General features: G+C 36.8%; 1 protein-coding gene across 4 annotated transcripts in view; it reads right to left on the bottom strand.

Annotated features, from left to right (window-relative positions):
• Window positions 1-3,754: 3,754 nt before the first annotated feature.
• CDKL5 (cyclin dependent kinase like 5) overlaps window positions 3,755-20,926 on the bottom strand; it is a 66,468-nt gene continuing 49,296 nt past the window's right edge. For 2 of the 4 annotated variants that reach the window (XM_081199556.1, XM_081199555.1), the window contains exons 14-18: window positions 18,398-18,521; window positions 17,662-17,758; window positions 14,281-14,403; window positions 13,006-13,125; window positions 3,755-10,897 (exon numbers count right to left, since the gene is read on the bottom strand). In XM_081199556.1, the coding sequence (XP_081055682.1) occupies window positions 10,508-10,897; window positions 13,006-13,125; window positions 14,281-14,403; window positions 17,662-17,758; window positions 18,398-18,521 (854 nt within the window). In that variant the 3' untranslated portion in view covers window positions 3,755-10,507. The remainder of the gene's footprint in view (window positions 10,898-13,005; window positions 13,126-14,280; window positions 14,404-17,661; window positions 17,759-18,397; window positions 18,522-20,926) is intronic. The other 2 variants (XM_081199557.1, XM_081199558.1) reach the window with 2 other exon arrangements.

Raw genomic sequence — 20,926 nt, 5'->3', positions numbered from 1 at the left:
TGTGCATAATTTATCATTGGTTTTCTCCCAATGTATCCAGGTGTCTGCAGGAAAAGCTGGTGGTATACATGATACTGTGCACTACAGATAATGGCAGAGTCTACCTCATATGCCTATTGGCTCAAAATGGGCACTCATTTCAAAGTAGCAACTACCTTCCCACAGACTTGGGCTTGCCAAGACCACATAACAGTCTCATCTTCTAAGCACCTAGAAGCCTCAGTTCTTTTCTCAATACAAGAGCAAATGCATTATGGAGAAAGAGATTAAAATAGCCTATAAAGCACCAAAACAGCATATGTGTGAGGAAATCTAGGAAAGGAACACAGCTTGCAGAAAATGTCAGAAAGTGGGGCTGGAAAGTTGAAGCAGAACTGCATTTTCATGTTGGTGTCAAGAAGTATTAGCTCCAGTGAAATACCATACAGAACATATTTATCATCTACCATTGAGACTGATTAAAAAGTGCTGTGACAGTCATCTCAGGAAAAGTGTAGGAAGAAACTTGAAATAAGCACATAGCCATACCAGCAGAAGATTTTGCATATAAAGCTTCCAGAAAAGATGGAAGCTTATTTGCTATGATTAAAGGGCTCATCTTAATAGACTTCCCCATAAAGCATAAGCAATGTGGAGATAAAAATACAACCAGTTATTCAACCTGAAAATAGAGGCAACGCTAGCTGTTGTTTTAAAATGAAGAAACATATAAGCAGTGCTTTTTTCTGGGGGGTACGCAGGGGTATGCATACCCCTAAACATTTTGTAAATCTAAGTTTGGCATCATTGAGGGGCAGTATTTCAATATGAGTAAGAAAATGAGAGTACCTACCCCTAAACTTTTTTTTTTTTTAAAGGCACTGCATATAACTAGAAAGTTTCACAATAGTGGGAGAAACTAGCTCAAAACATGCCAGACATAGATGGATTCCAAAATCCACAGGCAATACTTTTATTAGGACCAACCGAAATGTCAGAAAAGAGTGAGCAAGCTTTCTCCATAACTCATCAGGATGGACGTTAAGCAAAGTGGCCTCAGGGGCAGGGAGAAGGGACAGAAGAAGAAGAAGAAGAAGAAGAAGAAGAAGAAGAAGAAGAAGAAGAAGAAGAAGAAGAAGAAGAAGAAGAGTAGTAGTAGTAGTAGTAGTAGTAGTAGTAGTTTGGATTTGATATCCCGCTTTATCAGTACCCGAAGGAGTCTCAAAGCGGCTAACATTCTCCTTTCCCTTCCTCCCCCACAACAAACACTCTGTGAGGTGAGTGGGGCTGAGAGACTTCAGAGAAGTGTGATTAGCCCAAGGTCACCCAGCAGCTGCATGTGGAGGAGCAGAGACATGAACCCGGTTCCCCAGATTACGAGTCTACCGCTCTTAACCACACCACCACACTGGCTCTCACAGGCAGGCAGGCAGAAAGAGGGAGGGTGTGAAGCTAGTATGCAGCTCAACTGACTAGCAGTTGAATATTACTTCAACGCTGGCAATGGGATAGCATCCTCTTCAGCATTGAAAGGCAGCAGGCAAGTTTAGAGAGAGACTGACAGGTTGTGTAGCTCTGATCTCCTACAGAAAGGAATGGCCAAGAGGCTCAAGAGTGCTGCCAGTGCTACCCACCCGCTCAGTATTTGACTTACTCTGTCTAATAAATATCCATGAGGCCAGTGCAATTCTATAGGCATCAATAGAATCCTAGTTCCTATCACAATTCACATTCTGATAGGGTGACCTAAGTGCAGTGGTGGAACTCATGCTTTACATGCAGAAGGTGTCAGGTTCAGCTCCCAGAATCTCCAGTGAAAAGGGAACTCTGGCTGCAGACTTGGGGAAGCCCAATGTTCCTAGAGAGCAGATTATCAGGCACTAACTCATATTTGCCTCCTTCCAGTTTTCACAGATACATTGAGATCTTACTCTTCTTGTTACTGAAAAGGTCAACACAGAAGCTCCAAATTCTATCTCTCTCACACAGCTGCTCCTAGGATAGACTTGGCTTTTCGGTGTGTGCTCATACCATCCATTTATTCTATCGTCTTCATTAACTGGGCAGTTTCTGGCAGCAAAGTAGGTGTGTGGAGTCAAATTAGAAAGCAAGAAATCTTTACGGAACAGAAGTATCTGCATCCAAAGCCATTTATAGAGGACAAAAGGTGGGTATTTCTTTCCGTAAGACATTTGCAAAGGAGGAATTATCTAAATGCTGTACTGGAAATCTGTCACCCTGGGCAAATGCATTTTATTAAACACACCAAAATCCCCCAAAAGTGATGGCAACAAGCAATAGAGATACCTAAAGGAAATGGAAAACTTCAAACATACTGTATATCCAAATGATTGAAATGATGTGGAACACAAACCGCTGACCATGATTATACCATTTGGAATGGCAGTTATCAAGATTTTGACGAACTAGATGGGTTAATATGCAACACAGCATTGCTGCCACAAGCAATTGGCTCATCTGCTAGAAACACAAAATCAGTGAGCATACATTAGCTGACAAACATTTCCAAATCAATGTTGAGAGCAATAGTTATTTCTCAGTGAAGCAGAGGATGACAAAGAGATGAAGAAAATATTGAAAACAAAAGGCTCTCCCAGATACAGAAAAGGAATTGTGGACATTAAGCCCAAGTCTGGACTAGTGTTTGACAGTCCTGATTTTTCCTACACAACCATCTTTGAAGCTGGGCAGCAAGTTAAGCTGTGTTTACATATGCTTCACACTAATGTGTGGAGGGGAACAGGAACATACCCACTCCTGATGTTGTCCTAGTGATGGCCCCATCTTGGATGGTTTTAAGAGTAAATGAATTCCTGGAAGAGGAGGCTATCAGTGGCTATGTCCTATCTCCACTATGGGAGGTAGTAGGTCTTTGAATATCCACTGCTGGGAACTGCCAGTAGTGAGCGCTGTTGGGCTCAGGTTCTGATCGTAGCCTTCCTATGGGAAACTAGTTCACCACCGTGTCGAAAGGATACTGGACTAGATGGGCCACTGGCCAGCTCCAGAAGGCTCTTAGGTTCTTACCCACATGTTGAATGAAAAAATGTTCCCATGGAAATACAATTGTACACATATAGGTGCTCCTTTTTGCACACCTTGCTCAGTGTATGGACACTGGCTATGGCTGGGCTAATGGGACACACACAGACCTCCTGTACATGTGTGAATAGGCCTACTGTGACTTGCTCATCTGAGATTCATGGTCTAGCTCTAGCCTTGCCATACGTAAACCAAAGAAGTCAGTTTAATTAAGAAGAATACTAGTATTCTGATGCTGACATGTATCTGTACACTTCTTTCTGTTCTCTTGGCAATTTTTCTGCTTGCGGAAATTATAAGATCATAGTAATAAAGTAGATGAAACACTTGTGGGCTGTTCTGGAATGAAGCAGAGAGAAAATTGATATTCTTTTCCAGGACAGATTCTTCTAGTGACCTCTGTAGCTCAGTGACCCCATGGGATGAAGATGTAAAGGGAACACTGGCATATTATGTCAGCTATACGGCTATGTCCAAAAGCAGGTCAGTGTCCATTTGAGATAAAACAGGTACTATCTGAACTCAAAAGTAATGTACATAAACTGGTGTCATTTAAATGTTTCAGACAAGTCAAAAATATTTCTTGGCAAATACATTCAACGAGCTAGAGGTTCAAAAAAAGCTAAGCACAGAAGGGTAAATAAAAGATCAGCAAGGCTGGAGGAAACTTACTACAGATGCACGAAATGCTTTGGAGGGATGACAACCTCAGTTTTCTAGTGCAAAACCTGCATTTTTATTAAAGACATGTTTTGGAAGGCCCATTCAAAAATACATTGTGCTCAGTAAAAATGAATAATTCCCATGCTGATAATTAAAGATTTAACATAGGATCATTTCTTTCTCTCTTTCTCATACTATTTACATAAACAATAAAAATTATACAGGAGTTAAAAATGGAATACATGCCTGAAAACAATCTGATACGGTGTAAGCACAACATGATACAAAGAGTTCTATAAACACTTTACAGATGGTTTATTAACTTGGAATGAAATCTTCAAATACCCAACATATTTTCAAAATCAGTTTTAATTCAAAGATTTACATAACGTCTTTTTCATAACAGAAAGCAAGGTTGGTTTTAAGTTTGCACATCTGAGATTTTCTAAAAAAGGGATAGTGAAAGTGGGTAATCTTTACTTATAATGCTTCAAAAGCCAAGAAATCTGCCTTTTTAATTAGATCTTTTGGGTTTACCTTGACTTTCCTAAAGCTATTAACTTCTCCAGGAGATATCCTCTCCCCTATTTTTTCATCTACAATTCTTCTTCAATATTTTGACAGTGGAGATCTCAGCAGTCCTGGATTTCTAAATATATTAAATAGCCAAAGCTATTTCTCCCTGAAGACCTCTATTTGGCATTTCCCCCCCTTCTCCAGAGAACCTGAATTTATAGGTCAAAATGTACTACTATGGAATTAGTATGTCCTTCACTTTAATTCTTCTAACATGGAGGTTGGAGAAAAATAATCTAAAGGGGGTAGATTTCCCGCCACTTATGAACTCTAAATCCTCCCAGTAGAATTCATTACAGCAATGTATATTTTGCAGTCTTAGAATTAGCACACATCTCAGGTGATTCTATTTGCAAATATTAAATTGTGATGTTCCATACATTTCTTAAGCCACCATGCATTTTACCGACTCTTCAAAAATAATAACCCCCACATGATGTATTTTCCACATTATGTCCTGTGGACTAAATTTTTGTGTTTTTTTGTGTTTTTTTAAAGCACATTTTAAGATAATGGTTATGCTGGAATATGATGAGAGTTAAAAATGCATGTCTTGGATAATCTAGCAAATAAATGAGCAAATGAACATCCTGGACAAAATCTAACAATGGTCTAACAATTGTTTCAGAATGGGAAATAAGATATTTTCACGTCCGTCCCCCCTGGAGCGAAAAACAAAACAAAAAGGGCAATCCAGCATAAAGAAATAAAGGAAGACCTTAAAGCAATTTAACAATGGGCATGCACTGAGCAGCTTAAAATTAATATAAGCACGGTCTAAAAACAGGTATGGGGAGCCTGTGGCTCTCCAGATGGTGCTGGACTGCAAATGTCATAATTCCTGATCATTGGTCATGCTGGAATTTGGCCAGGGTTGATGGGAGTTGTAGTTCAACAACATCTGGAGGGCCACAGGTTCCCCATTCCTGACCAAAACTCCGAAAGACCGGACTCTTCAAAAAGAAAGTAAAGCAAACACCATATTATAATTTGTAATTAACTGACCAAGAGAGGTAACTGAAAAGTCCTGTGTTGAGCAATGTCCTAGCAAACAACAACTGTGTACAACTATTTAGCTATACATTCAGTAAACATGCTCTACGAACAGCCACAAGAAGCAATTGTACTGTATTGCAGCAGCTTGTTTAGGAGAGCTTGGTCACCTTTATTTGGCTGAATGAACTTAATCTACATTTTCCAGAAGCACTGCTCATTTAGTGGTAAACTTCATAGGAGTGGGCAAATCTTCTACACCGCTACGCTGAAGCGAGTGACGTCAACTTTTATTCATTACTCTTAAAAGTAAATGGAACTGTGTTCAGCTAACATATAAAATTCATATAAGGATTTTGTTAACAAACTGGTCAGTTTTGTTTTCATGGTACTTTTATTCTATAATGCAGAATATTGATAAGTGAGTTTGTGTTAGCAGACACAAGTGGACATGTGAGGAAAGGCTCTCACACTGTTGTTACGGTAGCTGAATGAAGAGAATTCACTGGGAAATAAAGATACCTTAATTTATTTTGATAATTTGTCTGGATGCAACTGTGTTGTATTAAAAGTTCTTAAACAGCAGCTGGATTATACTAGACACTAGGAAAAATGGCTTTTGTCCTTATCTGCTACTAATTCTCATGTGTAAGCCAGCTGGCATAATAAAAAATAACAGGAGAATGAATTTGGATACGGAAAGGCACCTTTTCTTCTAGAACATTTTCTCAACCTGGTGTCTTCTAGATGTTGAGGCCTACAATTCTCGCCAGCTCCAGAAAAGCAAGGCCAATCATCAGGAATGATGGGACGTGTACTCTAAAACATCTGAAGGGAACCAGGTTGAGGAAGGCGGTTCTAAAATAATCTTAATTTTACAGATACTTTAATATTGTTCGAATGTTTATTGAAGACTACTGTAATATGCTTTCCTTGCAACATACACCAAGCCTAGCTCAAATAACTGCACTATAAGACAGAACCATTGTACACTCCCTGTGCATGTTCATCTAATGCCTGAATAGTTGCGCCACCACACAAAACAAATACACAAAAACTTATCATAGCATTACTGTTATGCAAGAGTCAGGCTACACATTCACATTCTCAGTTGAGAGTGTTTTAGGCAAAAGTCTGACTAAGTTTTATTATTCTACCTCAGAGCAAAACTAACAAACACTAGTCCAATACTCAAATAGAACTGTGACACAGATATACCTGTTCTCTGCCAATTTCACATTTGCTCTCGGTCATAATTCAATTTGGTATTTTAAGGAGCCTTAAAATATTTAGATTCCTGGTTGTTCTCTGTTGGTTATTTTACAAATGCCTTCAGTTTTAGCTGAATTACCATACAGTGTAAAAAATAAAAGTTGGATATATTTAAGGCAGCTGGAAACTGAATTACTCATACTTTTGTGGTGTGGGGGGATGGCGGAATGGAAAAGAGAACATTTTAATAACTATGTTTTCTATACAAAAGCCAAATGAAATACTAAAGACTGTATCAATACTTCTCTTCTAGGACATAAATGATCTTTTTTTGAATATTTAAAAAAATAGTTACGAATCAGGAGCGGGAGGCTGATCCCAATACTATTTGGGGATTTATATGGGAAGCCTTCTGATATAGGAGTTTAAAAACAGAACATGGTTTTTTTTAAAAACACACCTGAAAACCATACCTCCTGATCTTGGGTTGAAATGCTTTAATAAATGTATGCCAAATCCAAGAAACCAGGAGTGACTGCCATTGCCCTTCCCCAGTGATCTTGTCTGTTGCTCAAAGTAGTGGTGTTGTTTTTCTTTAAAAAGGGAGATATCCAATTGTGGCAACCTGCTCACGTGACAAGCCAGTCTGCTAGTAGGAGTCTCATTAGCAGTGTAGTGCAACAGCCAAATCCAGTGGGTGCCTGATGGTTGAGGATAACTAGCGCAACTGCCATTATTATTATAGTTGGTCACAGTTAAGCTTGTCCGTTTATGCTTGTGCAATGTCAGCTCTCAAACCTCTTGCACTAAACATGCTAGATCTCAGTTATAAATCTCTGTAACCTTTCAAATTTTAAACACGACTTACAATTTTTTAAAAAAAATAACTTAAAAATATGCTCATTCCCCACTCTCTGAGAATCAAGCAAAATTTAACTTGCTTCTCTTTTTACTATCATCGACGTTTACCAAAATGAAAATCTCAGCAGCATGTTTACCAAATTCTACTTTCAATAAACTGTTTAGGCCGGTTTTAATGCATTTTATTGGAATATGGGCACTTTCAAACGAAATGCTATTGAATGGACAATTTTGCAAAAGTATCAAAGATTTGTTCCACAGATATTGTTAAATATATCAAGGTTTTATTTTCCCTATTTAAAATATCCGTACAATCCCACAGGAAAATGTATGCTGCCTTCCAGTAGTATACATGACACTGATTATTTTACACTAGGAATACCATCAGAGAGCAAAACACATACCTAAGTTTAGCTGCTCTATCCTTGGTAAAGCTACAGAGAGTACAGCAAATTACTTTTCTAATCTCAGCGAAGAGAAAAGCTCACACTTGAATAATAGTTTAATGTGTAATAGGCTTTGCTCTTCTTCTGATGCTAGCAAATCTCCATTAGCCTAATAAGATTTTTGGATGTCTTAGCATATTTACAAGTCTAACATATTACAAGTTGACTACATAAACCAAATTAAGTGCAAGGCTTTTGAAATAAGACTTACTCTTTATATTAACAGATTGGAAACTGTGTGTGTTCAAGCATGGTGTACAGTTTTTATTTTAACAAAAAGAGAAAATTATATTATTTCTTCACTCTCTCCTGAAAGTCAGACAGATACTTTCAGGTTTATCCTTGAAAATGGCAATACTAATTTTAAATGCAACAATACAATTAATGATTTTCTGATATACTTAACTTTGATGCTAAATCTTTTCAAGGCAGAGGGCTTCCACACACGAGCTAGAAATAGCATTTCAAAAAATTGTGTGTGCAAATTGCCTGCAGTGTAATAAGTATTAGTAAACAAAATGGGGTATAGCAATAATTAAACAGCTACAACTAGTGTAACGCAGACAGTACTGCTCAGAGCTGCAGTCTCAAAACAAATAGTAAGGCCAATTTGGCAGCTGGTGGGTGAAGGAGACTGTTAGAAGATAGATACTCTATTAATCAAATTGACACCCAGTTACTAAACAAACTCCATCATACGGTCTCATATTCCCCACAACACACTCATTATTTCATGTATTGTTCTAATACCTGTTTTCTAAATAGGAAACAGACACATATACTATCCTTCCAACTCAAGTTTTTGGTTTTTGCAATGAAAAACATTTTGTTCCTGCTATGAAGTCTGCTGATGCTGTTTTTAAAAATTCACATATACCTTTAATGTACTGCAAACTAAGAGTACATCTCTTCCATTCGTCTGTACTTCTAAATATCCGCGTAAACCAGCAAGTTTCTGCTTTTCAGGTAATCTTTTGGAGGACAAAGCAGTAAACTGCTAGAAAAACAACTAGTTGACTAAGCTATGCTTTCAAGAGTTGTGTAAGTCTGAGGAGTTAAGACTTAAAACATGTATTGTTCTGACACTATTGTCTCATTCTTTTTTCATTTATACCAGCTCCATAATGGGCCAACATTTTTCCAATTATCTTTTTTCCTGAGTTATAGTAATTGTGAGCAAACGGAATATTAGACTCTACATACACTCTGCTATAAGTCCACTTGATTTTTTAAAAATAATATTCTATAGGAAATTAGAAAACATCCAGCACTCTGAAGAGAGTGAAGCTTTAATGTCCACATAGATATTCTTATAAGTGATATAGGGGAAAATCAAACTTAGCAGAAAAAGTGTTGCTTTCCATATTCAAATATTATGTCACAGTTTTTATTAAATCTTAGAAACAAAATAGAAGTGCCACATCCTCTCTTACATTTAAATACAATATTTTACTTTCTTGTCGGTACAATTTCAAGCAAAGTGCAAAGAATACATAGAGGCCTAAAACCTTTCACCATGATTTACAGTGCTAAGTCATGCCAACTTTGGCTTGCCACTTGCAACTCCTGCTGTGGCTCTTTGGTCTTCACCTCACATATTGAACAGAAGAGAATCTGCGTTAACTTGTTACACGTTAGTTTTTCTGCATGGACGACTGTAACAAGGTGGGATTCTACCACGATAATGCAGATGCCCATCTTCAATTAAGAGTAATGGGGAAAGCTAAGCACACATTTAGGGGGAAATATATCACTTTTCAATTGACTTTAAGGGTTTCCATTTTTGATAAGCCATTACCTGCAGAAACAAGCTAAGAGCAAAGTCTGAGAATTACTATTGTATTTTGTTTGTCAGCAACGACACTGCATCTAGTACTAGCTGGGCAAAACTTCTTACAGTTCACACTTCAATCCACATTCAGTTCCCTTTTATTAGAAGTATAATACTGCACTTTATATCACAAATGTATAAAAATATGGCAGATAGTGTCATAACAATACTTTTCTTTTAAATGAGTATATTTTTAAAAAGACAGTTATTTACCATTTATATATATCTGTGTATATATATATATATTCATATATATAATTTATGTATATAATAAAATACTCCTGATGCGATCTATGTATGTTAGTTTTTATAGAAACTACTGTAGCTGTTGCACTGCATCACAATGTTTCAAACAGCTCAAAATAACTATACATTGTAACATAAGATATGATTATAACAATACAATAGTAGATCATAAATAAATATTACAAACCCTATCAAATATGGAAGTTTAAAAAACAAATAAAAACATACAACTTATTAGGGATACAAGTGTTTCACATAAACCCCACAGTTTCTTTAAAAAAAAATTAAATCTAGGCAGCAAATTTTTTTTCCATAAGGGCACAGGTCTAAAGACATTTCTTTCAACTCTCCGAAGTGCCTATACAGACGGAGGAGTGCACTAAGCTGGAATGTAAAATGAGAGAAAAGGGCAAAAAAGTTCATTCTCCCTGAAGTGCACATTCTTTTGTCATGAGATTAGATGAATGGCAATTAATAATTTCACTGCAAGATCCCTATTGGTGTGGCACCAAACAGTAGCTCCACGTATTCAATATTGCACACCTTTTATAAAGCTGAGAATTCAGTTACCACCACGATCACCAGCACTGCCATGCCCCCTGATAAAATCCCTGCAATAGCATTTCCTGGAGTATTATTACAAAGCTGTCTCTTTCAAATCATTCAAGTTTGGCATTCGGGATCTATTTGTTCGGTTGTAAGTATGACCATTTTGCCCACTCTTAGAAGGCATCTGATCAGAGTATGAAGTCCCATCATTGGCACTCCTGTTCACTGGGGAAACATGCCAACTGGGTTCCATCTGGCCCGGGATCTGGAGTGTGGTTCTGCCTTTTGACTGGGACTCCTGCCGTAGGTTGCTGCTGCTACTGGAGGAAACTTGACTTATGGGATGAATTCGAACTTCAGAAAAAGATGTTTTAGTTGGCTGACTTGGTAAGGGCTGGAATCGAGGTTCAGAAGGAATTGAATGGTTTGAGGATGAAGAAAGGTGCAACAACTTGCGGAGGGATTTTAAAGGCTGGCTCTAGAGAAAAAGAAGAAAACTTCATGGGCCTTGTTATTTTTATTTATTTGTACTCCCTTTTCTGCTTATAAACACTGAAAACAGCCTTTGTTCAATAATGCTTTGAGCTGTAAGTATATTATTTACAATATATTTCTTTTTCCATCCACTTTCAGCTTTTCACTCAAGAAAGTATAGTCTAGAAATACAGTGCCCCAGTATGTTTTTATAATATTCTATAGCTTTAAACACTATTGCATTTTCAGCATCTGCATGCAGAATGAACATTTCTCTACTTGAAGATTCTGTGCTCAAATTTTGATATAAATGATAAACATTATTCTTCACTCTTCCACCAGGTTTGATGATTTCTTATACAGTGGTATCTCTCGGAAGCCGAACATTTTGGTTTTTGAATGCTGGAAACCCAGAAGTAAATGCTTCTGTTTTCAAACGCGTCTTAGAAGTCGAACGGCTTCCGTTGCATTTTTTTCAATTTTCTCCACTGCAATTGCAGACCGCCCTTTGCGCCTCGGTTTTTGAATGTTTTGGAAGCCGAACAGTCTTCCAGAACAGATTATGTTTGAAAACCAAAGTACCACTTTATTATTGTTAGTTTTAGCTGCCTTCTAATAGATGCAACAGCTTCATATAGATTTTATTCAATTAATTAAAAAATACCCAAATAACAGTTGAAATAAGTTTATAAATAATGAAACTTTTAAAAACAGTTGCTAAGACTCAAAATATTTCCAATGTAAGATCCCTGAACATCCATCTGTCTTGAATGACTAATTTCCACAAGACATTTCTAAATTATGTACTTCAATCTAGTACAACATATGGGATAATACCATAACAGCCATGCTCTGAACTTCTCAGAAGCTATGGCTTCCCAGTACCTCCAGTTCTCCATATGAGTTAAGGGGGTGTGCTTTTAGCCTCCTCTCCTGAGGTCATTTTAGCATTGCTGGACAGGATGGAATGCAGATGGCAAATCAATTTACATCTAGCTGAACGGAGTTCATGTGTGTTTTGAGAGTTCATCACCTCACATTTGAAACTGAAACCTCTCCTGTACTCTTTCTTATCTATCCTTATGAGATTTCTGACTCCTCCTGGCCATGAGTCTGAGATAAGAAGTTCAGAAACTTTTGTTGCTGGTGTAACACAATGTGGCAAACAGGAAATACGGTTCATTTCAAACAAGGCAATTTTAAACCACGGTTTCTGAAGCTGGCTTGTTGAAACTAACCACAGCTAGTGTTAACCACAATTCCAAGCTTGGATCACACAACAAACTGGCTAACTAAAGCAGAAGTGAAAGGATCTGATTGAATCTTACTGGCCATGTAGGAGGAAGAAAGGGGGAGCACTCAGTGTGGATCGTGCACATTGCACACCATAGTTTAGAGTGACATGTGAATGTGGCCAATAGCTCACTAGCAGTTATAGGATCTGGCAAATAATTCACCTATGCTTCAGGAGTGAAATGAAGCAGAAGTTTAGGGCTATTCTTATATTTTACCACGGAATGTAAAGGACATCAAATCATCCAAAAAAGTATGCCACTAATTGGCAAACGGAGTAGTTATTAAAGAAGCCAGGTCAGAACCTTGGGGAACTATTTCTCCTTTGAAGCTGCCAATGTCATCAGTAAAGAACAGGGGTGGAGATAGTACCTGTCCACTACTGCTGAGTAGCAGCAAAAGGGGAATTAAAGCAAAAATGGTCCTCTGGGTTGTGAGACTGGCAACCGTAACTATTCTAGGTTGATTCTGGAGAGAAGGAAAGACAGTGACATCAAAACACAAGGCAGCTTTATCTTCTCCCTTCAGCATTTCTCTGGTTCTTTCATCCGCCCCATCCTGTTGTTTGGCATACCTAGATACTTGCTTGAAAGAGAGAGTAGGGCTGGACTAAAAACCCAGAGAAAAGTGGGTTAGAGAAGCAGTAGATTCAGTCAGCATGTACTGTACTCAGTGGATGGACCAATGACCTGAATGCAGTATAAGCTTCATATGATCCTATGATATAAAGGTATATACTGGTACTTTGGGTTGCAACTTAGCAGACCTACCTACTATTCCCCTGACCTTAAACTGGAATGAAGCAATAATTTCACTTACATGACTTTGGATTTCTGTCATCTTATCAGAATGCCAATCTTTCTGCCTGCTGCCAGGGTGATTAGATGAGTGCATAGCTTTCTGTAATGCCAAAAGATCCTGACTATCACTCCCAGGCATCTGCAACACAGAAAGATTTTGGGGGCTGATCAATTCCTAAGCAGTAGATGTTCCAAACTGCTTCCCTTCTCCCAGCTTCCCAGATCAAAGCAATGCAGGTGAAGCCTGTTATTGCAATGCCCCTTTAATATGTCCATATTAATAATCACATTTGTAGATGCCATGCAGATTTGTTACAACCTCCACCTTTAAGGCATTCACATGCTGTTAGTGAAATCACTGTAAGAGAGAAAGAGCAGATAAATAAGTGCATTGTTGTGTTTCATCCTCATTTCCATAGCATTCCATACTGCTCTTAAGATCATGAGCCACCTCCACAAAAGACAAAAACAAAACATGTTTTCTTTCTTCTAAAGAAAAAAGATCAATATATGAATTGAGAGTTATCAGGCTGTTAGTTGTACATTATTTGTGCAAGGACATAATTTATTTCCCACCAAAGTAAAATGAAGTTTTTAATCACACAGGTTGCTAAGTAGTGCTACACTAGTTGCAAGGGGAAATGATGGCTGAACCCATCACCAGGATGGTTTGAGTATTCATAGAATTATTGGGGAGGGACGAGAAATTATTGGCTAGATAGTGTTTTCTCAGCAACTAAATTTTAGGATTAAAAACTTGTTAAGACATTAAATGTAGGGAGCTTAGCCTTTATTCTGCCAATCAAAACAACAAGGCGGCTAATTACCACAAAACCTAAGGAAATTAAAGCTATTAAAAACAGACCAATATAGAGTTCTGTGGCAAATCAAGTTAATAAGAGGTTGCTTCGTTTTTCAAAGGAGGTTTCTTTTTGCTTAAGCCGAAGGAAAGAAATGGCAAACCATGTAAACAAGACTCAACTAAATAATATAAAGAAAGGATAATTTGAACATTAGTACCATGTGACTGATTTCAGATGATGTTGCATTTAATGGTTTGCTACAAACATCTATTCCTAATTTTTCAAAATATAACCATGCCACACTTCTTGGAAGTTTTGAAAACTTAAAAAATCTTTGAATTTGTGGAACTGGCTCAAGATGCTTAGCTTGCATGAAGAGGCTTGTGATCCCATGGGAAAAATACATGCTGTTGTGGTCAGTAAAATAAATTTACTGAAGTATTTGGTTTTGGTTTTTTTAATTCAGTGCTACCATTTTTAAAAGTCAATACCATAGGTAGAGTGACTACAGGAATCTTTTTCAAAGAAGAGCTATGCTTTAAGTGATTCTTTGTACTAAAAAGTGGAAAGAGTGATTTCTTGATGCTTGGATTCTCCGCCTTGTTGGATTCTGTCTGCAATATAAGATAAAAGACTAATTGCATAAATAACAGTATAATTCAGGAGAGCTACCCATGTCTCTTATCTGCACATATATGAACACTTTAATAAGTTAGCCATTTCTTATGCCAAATCTGCTGTTATATAATTGTGGCAAGAGAAGATTAATTGCTCTGCTGAATAAAAAAATGTCTATGGAAGAAACACACCTGCCCACTTAACACATTTCAAGAATGTGTCTGTCAAAATGCATGTATTTTATGTTCAGAATGAATTGATTTAACCAGGCTTTTGAATTTAGCATATGAACTCTTAGCAGAATCATGATAGCTGATTTTGCATGTAGTAAGGTGCATAAAATGTTTATCAGTTTATCAGTTTACTTACACAATGTAGGGTTTTATATCATTATTGTTTAAGATCATTATATCCAGATGCAGCAAGTGGTAAGAGAAATTAGAAAAGGTTTACTTGCATGCAAAGTAGCAACTGACTCCTAGTATGCACTTAACTAAAGTTATAGCTAGTTTCATTTTATTAACTAAACTAATTATCAAACAATAAGAGAAATACACCCTTCAATGAAAATGCATGTCCAAGGCTGCAATCCTAATTCCTAGGCTATAAACCTCACTGAGCACAGTGAATTTAATCTGAAGTACATATGTATAGGAGTTGTGCTCTGCATATGCCTTGTAGCTGACATATGTATTTCAGAAGGAATTATATGGGAGAAATAAATTATCTGCAGGCTATGAAAAACTTAGGTGCACTACAGTGTTATGTGCCAATTCTTAATCACAGGCCAGCAGTTTCAAATAAAACTGCTCAGAAAAAATAGCTTTGCTACTTAGCATCCTGAAATCTTCTTTTCATAGCAGTAGGGAGGATCCAAAGTGACTGCAATAGAGGTGATTGTTGTTGTTTTGTTATTCTTTTATTTTTTCTGCAAATATATATTCCATACTATAATTCCCCCTTCTCTCCCTAATTTTGCACTCACAATTATCCTGTGAAGTAGGTAAGACTGGATATTTAACCTGAGTTCTCCCTAGTGCTATTCCAACATATTTTAACAACTAAGCCACTCTCTTTGCCTCTGTTTCAGAAAGAAACCAGTGAGAAATGTTCTTATGGCAAAGCATTCTGCTAGCTTGAAATAGGGAAATAAAGCTAGCACAAAATATTTTCACTGCTGAATATGAAGCAGTTGCGGCAATTATGCTGACGTCCTATAGCTGTTGATTTACACCAGTTTCTATGTACAGCTATGTGGTCTTTATTACTGTACAATAATTCATTACAATAACCGGGCACACTGATTTGTAGCTGGCTCCATAATGGCCAAAATTTTACAGATTGGCACACAAAAAGCCCCAGATTCTATGCACAGCATATTGCTTATTTTCTCATTTCTGTGCCATATGACAGCTTTGCACACTGATCTAGCCATGGTGAACAGAAGCTTTGATCTAAACTGTCTCACAGACCAGTATCTTGGGTTGAGTCACAATGTCTTAGCAGATTATGATCCTTTACTGAAACAATAGGTAAAATTTTGCCAATATCTAACTATAGATATTTCCATTATGTTAGATACATGCAACAGAAGCTAAATTCTCCTTTCAACTCATTTTTAACCCACATCAGCAATTTCCAAGGAAACATTTCCCAGCTTTAATTTTGTCTAACTGCACTACATTATGGGTTTGTATCCATGCAATAATACTTGCTCACAAGAACAAAGGTGGGTTGGCAGAAAATGGGGGAAATGGACATGAGACTGCAGAGTTTAACGAAAGTGGTTAAATGTGAGAATGCAGATATCACAAGACCAGATAATGCTCATTCACATGAGTGTGACTTGTAGCATGCTCACCCAAAACATGGCAATTATGAAGCCATATTAAACATGTTATCCATTTTATCCAGACTTAAATTGGTATATAGTAACAGTTAGAAAAAAGAAATCCAATGGAATTTCAACCAAACTATGTTCAAAGTTGTGTTTCCAAATGAGAATTCAGCATGCTAAATACAATAATCATTTAAGATATCAGCTATATTGCTGCAGGTATTACAATACTATAAACACTAATGCCACTTATTTCTATGTAAATTAAATACCATTTACCAGATAATATGAATTCTAACCACATGCTTTCACTGCACTCATTATTTGATATTAAAACAGCATATGCATGCATGCAGATGCATCACCCATTCTCATAGAAAAATATGCTTTTTAATTAGTTAATTCCTAAAACATTACCCTGTAAAATTTATGCAATAAATTATTTTCTGTGTCTACCCTGCCTCATTCCAATTCTAGTTTAGCTATTTTATTGCTCAACTGTTTGCATAAATGCCTTTCTTTGTAAATTAATTGGAGATATCTAAAAATCAGACGCATACAATGCTAAATACAACATTTTAAAAAATGCAGAAATCCCCCTTTTAAGCTACCTTCATTATATCTGCTGAAAGAATTTATTGTTCGAACAATACTGCACTAACTGGTATTTACTGTTTTTATCAAATGCATTTTAATCTGTTCAGCATATCATCATGATCTGGGATACTATTATGGTGTACTGATAATGAATAAGATTGAAGGTTATGCATGTGGGTATGATAAGACCAATCATTCCCCTCCTCTCCACACCAACCAGCCAGAACAGAGAGCATATTTAGAAGCATCTCCCAAGCTATGAAACTGGTTATTCAGAGCGAGCGCAAGCCCATCCAGAACACTTTGTACTTCTACTCATGGATCAGTTTGTCTATTGACCAGCAGTACTTCTGCCTCGTCTGGATGAAGACTCAGCTTGTTAGCATTCTTTGTTTAGTCTTGCCATATAGACTTCAAAAGAAAATATTTCCACGGAAGTAATCCTTCAGATACTTTTGTTTTCAGATATGAATAATTATATAGCTGACAACTGTGAAACTAGTTTCCTGAGCCCAAGCGGGGGTGGCTTTAGGTATTTTTCTTGAATTACAGCACTCTACTTCCCTTGCCCACATAGTAAATTGCTTTTGATATTATGAGCTTCAAAAGCAACTTGTGATCATCTTGGAGTCAACTCTCTAAAGTGAGAAATTCTGCTGGTCAGCATAAACCAATTATGTAAGTCTAAGTAGCTCTACAGATTTCAGCCTAAAATGTTTATATGCAGATAAGCGTAAACATCTGAAAAGGAAAACTGATGCTTGATAAAACTATGACATAAAAACAAACTTTTTAAAAATAGGAAACTGAAATTACTTACAGATTGAGATTTCTTTTTCTTCTTCTTTATCGCCCTGAAAAACCCTTGCTTTTCTTTTTCCTTTAGTTGCTCAGAATGAGCATTTTCAGGACTTTTCCTTAACACAGAGGGGAAAAACAAACAAACAGAAAGCCAACTTTAGCAAAAAAAAATTTTTTTTACATTGGATTATCTTATGGAGTCATCATTTTCACAGGAATGGGTATGAAGAATCTCCTCAGGCCTCAAAAGTCCTAAAACATATAGGGCTGCACCTGAATTCTGATCTAGATTTTCATGATAGAAAATAAGCAGTGCAAAAAGGAAAGCAAATTTTGGGGGCCAGAGGTGAGGAGTAAGACTTACCCAAACCCACAATGAGTTCTGGAAGGTGTTCCCAGTGCATTTGCTAAGGAACTCTAGGCACATGTAAGGGCTGACGACATTAGCTCAGACCACTGTTCAGGGGTTTTGTGTAACCTACATGTGCTACCAATAATTTTTTTGTGTTGACTGATTATATTAACATTACTTTGCCTAGAGGCCTAATTCAGAAAAACACTTGACCGTTTCACTTAAAAGATTTAGTTTTGGAAACTAAATAATTCACCATGAGTCTGACTTAAACATGTTAATAATATAGGAATACCAATGAAATGCGCAGCAATAAAAGGTTCAAGAAAATAGAAATTGTTAAGTGAAACCCTTTCCCATCACCTGTTCTGTTTTAAAACATCCCTTAAACACACCAACTTACCAGGGATCAAAAGCAGTTTGTCTCTTTGAGTGGCTTGTTACACTACTACTTTCTGCTGGTAGCGAAGGTATTCTGTTTGAGGCACTATTATCTAGGAATGTTCCCTCTGGGCGTGGAGATGGGACTGTAATTGAAAATAAATAAATACAAAACTGCCATATATCCATCATCATCTGACTCTCACCAGCTTTTGTCTCTATTTACCATGCTGATTATTTACAAAGCATGACATCCTTTCAGAATTGAGAAATGAATGAAAAGTCACTAGGTTTTAGCATGTGGAAAACATAACCGGCTTATTCAATTTGCTCCTGTAAGTCGGATGGCAAATTGGAGGATAGCAGCCGAAACCTCTTCAGGAAATACGGCTGAAAACTTTCAAGAGAAGTTTACTTCTGAAAGAAGCATTTCAGCTATGAAATAAAACTAGTAACAAACACGAAGGGCTTAATAATAAGAAATGTATAAGCATGCATAAGCAACTTACTGCATTTAAATGAGTATGAACAAAACATAGAACTAATATAGCAGCACGTAAATGCCATTTATGGATTTGTGCATTTTTACAACCCTGAAGTTACATTTTTAAAAGTTGGTGATATTTATTCCTTTAACTTTAACAAATGAATACAATTCAAGCAAAACAACAATGCAAGAGACAATGAGAAACTTACAAAGAGGACAGGGAGGACACATCAGTAGAGAGAAGAGAAAGAAGAAAAGAGGGTAGGAAACAAAAGACAAAAAGAGTTGAAAGGTAGGTAAATCAAAAACTAATGGAAGTACTTGAGCTTTAGTACTGAAACAAATCCATACTTCTGCCAAATAAAATTTGTATGTGACTTTTCTTCCATAAAGTAAGTTTGTCCTTACACACTGACCTCCCTCTGCCCACTGCTCAACAAAAAGAACGGAGGGATTTCAAGTGTGTTAAGTATCAACCTCTTTGCCACCAAAGAATCTCACTGAACCAATAAAATGTGACTTTGTAGAAAGTGCACATAAAGATGGAGCAAAACCGAAAGAAAAAGGATAAAGAAAAATTACTACAATATTTCACTTCATGTAGGGATGCTCCAACACATATGCACAAAGCTCGCATTTGAGCAGACAGGTTAGGAGGCCAGTGTGAACGGGCAGAATTTTCTGTTGAATCAACAAGATCTGAGGCCTCTGACTGAATTCAGAATCACCTTCTACTGTAGAGCATAGGTTCTTACATGGGCAATTGACAGCAATTTATCTGTAATAACGTTAAGCACCAACAGCTGGACAAAGTATTCTATTCAAATACTCAGCATAATACAAGAGAGAATTTGGTTCCAACGGACTACAGGCCTCTAGACTAAATCTGAAGGCACTGTAAATATTTTTGGGTCACTTTGGTGAGAAATGTAACTAATAAATTATGATGTTGATGACATTGCTACATTGCCACAAAAAGCAAACTAAACTTCTCAAGTTGAAGAAATTAAAATCATTTTCTTCAATATCCCAATAATTTAGTAATTTGTTTGTCTAACCAGTCCCTTAATTACACTATTTTAACTCTAATAAGAATCTTCAGATTCTTGCACAGTGTCAATTCCTGGATATTATTAATGTGTGTCCATGCTGTGTGTGATTGTTGGCAATTTAGAAAAGTTAAGATGGACATGCCTGTAATTTCCAAGCCTATATTACTTAGGCACTTCAGTCTCGATATTCAACATTTAATATCACCCTCTTAGAAAGTATTACAATACTGACACAGGATAGGGAGAATAAAGCCCCTCGGTATCAAAGGGTAGCAACAGTTTTTGAAAAAAGTCATTGTGTTCCTCCAAGCTAGCTTGCTTCAATAAACCATAACTAAGATTTACTGCATAATGGGTAAACTGTGGTTAACTTAAAATGGAAGTGAAACCTTCCAGTCTCCTCCTTGCAGCCGCACTGGAGAAGAAACAGCATGCATGTGTTAGTCTTACATAGGCTCCTTTCTGTAATTATAAACCAAAATTTATGGTTTTGGACAAATACTACCTATGAGTTTGAATGGTCAAATTATTTTTATCCAAACATAACCTGTCAGAGCTGCTCATATGTCTATATTTAGAGTAATTTTAAAAAATCTGGATAAGCTGAAGTCGTACAATATCTTGACCTACCAATGATGCATATACAAGTGACAGAGAAAAATGAGAGATAGGGTGCAACCCTTGTATCCAATACCAAATGAACAGGACCCAAATATATTCAATAGGTTACAAGCAGGCATAAACTAAATACTGAGATGGAAAACCAAAGCGAATTCAGAGGACTACTTTAAATTTTAGCTTAAAGCCATTCCATTTCATAAATACTGCACACATATACATAAATTCCATTAGTAAAATATTTCAAATTTAAGTATATATTTGGAAGGAATAGAAAGTTTGGTATTTTAAAATACCACTAATTTCAATGGGACAGGCTGACCTTTCCCTCTAAAGACAATGGGATTTCAGCATTCAAAAATGTGGATGAATCACACCAATTATTTCTTGTAGC

This window comes from Podarcis bocagei (assembly GCF_964188305.1).
Source record: "Podarcis bocagei genome assembly, chromosome: 6".
NCBI lineage: Eukaryota > Metazoa > Chordata > Lepidosauria > Squamata > Lacertidae > Podarcis > Podarcis bocagei.
The sequence above is the reverse complement of the archived record's forward strand: the minus strand, read 5'-3'. Positions and strand labels throughout refer to the sequence as shown.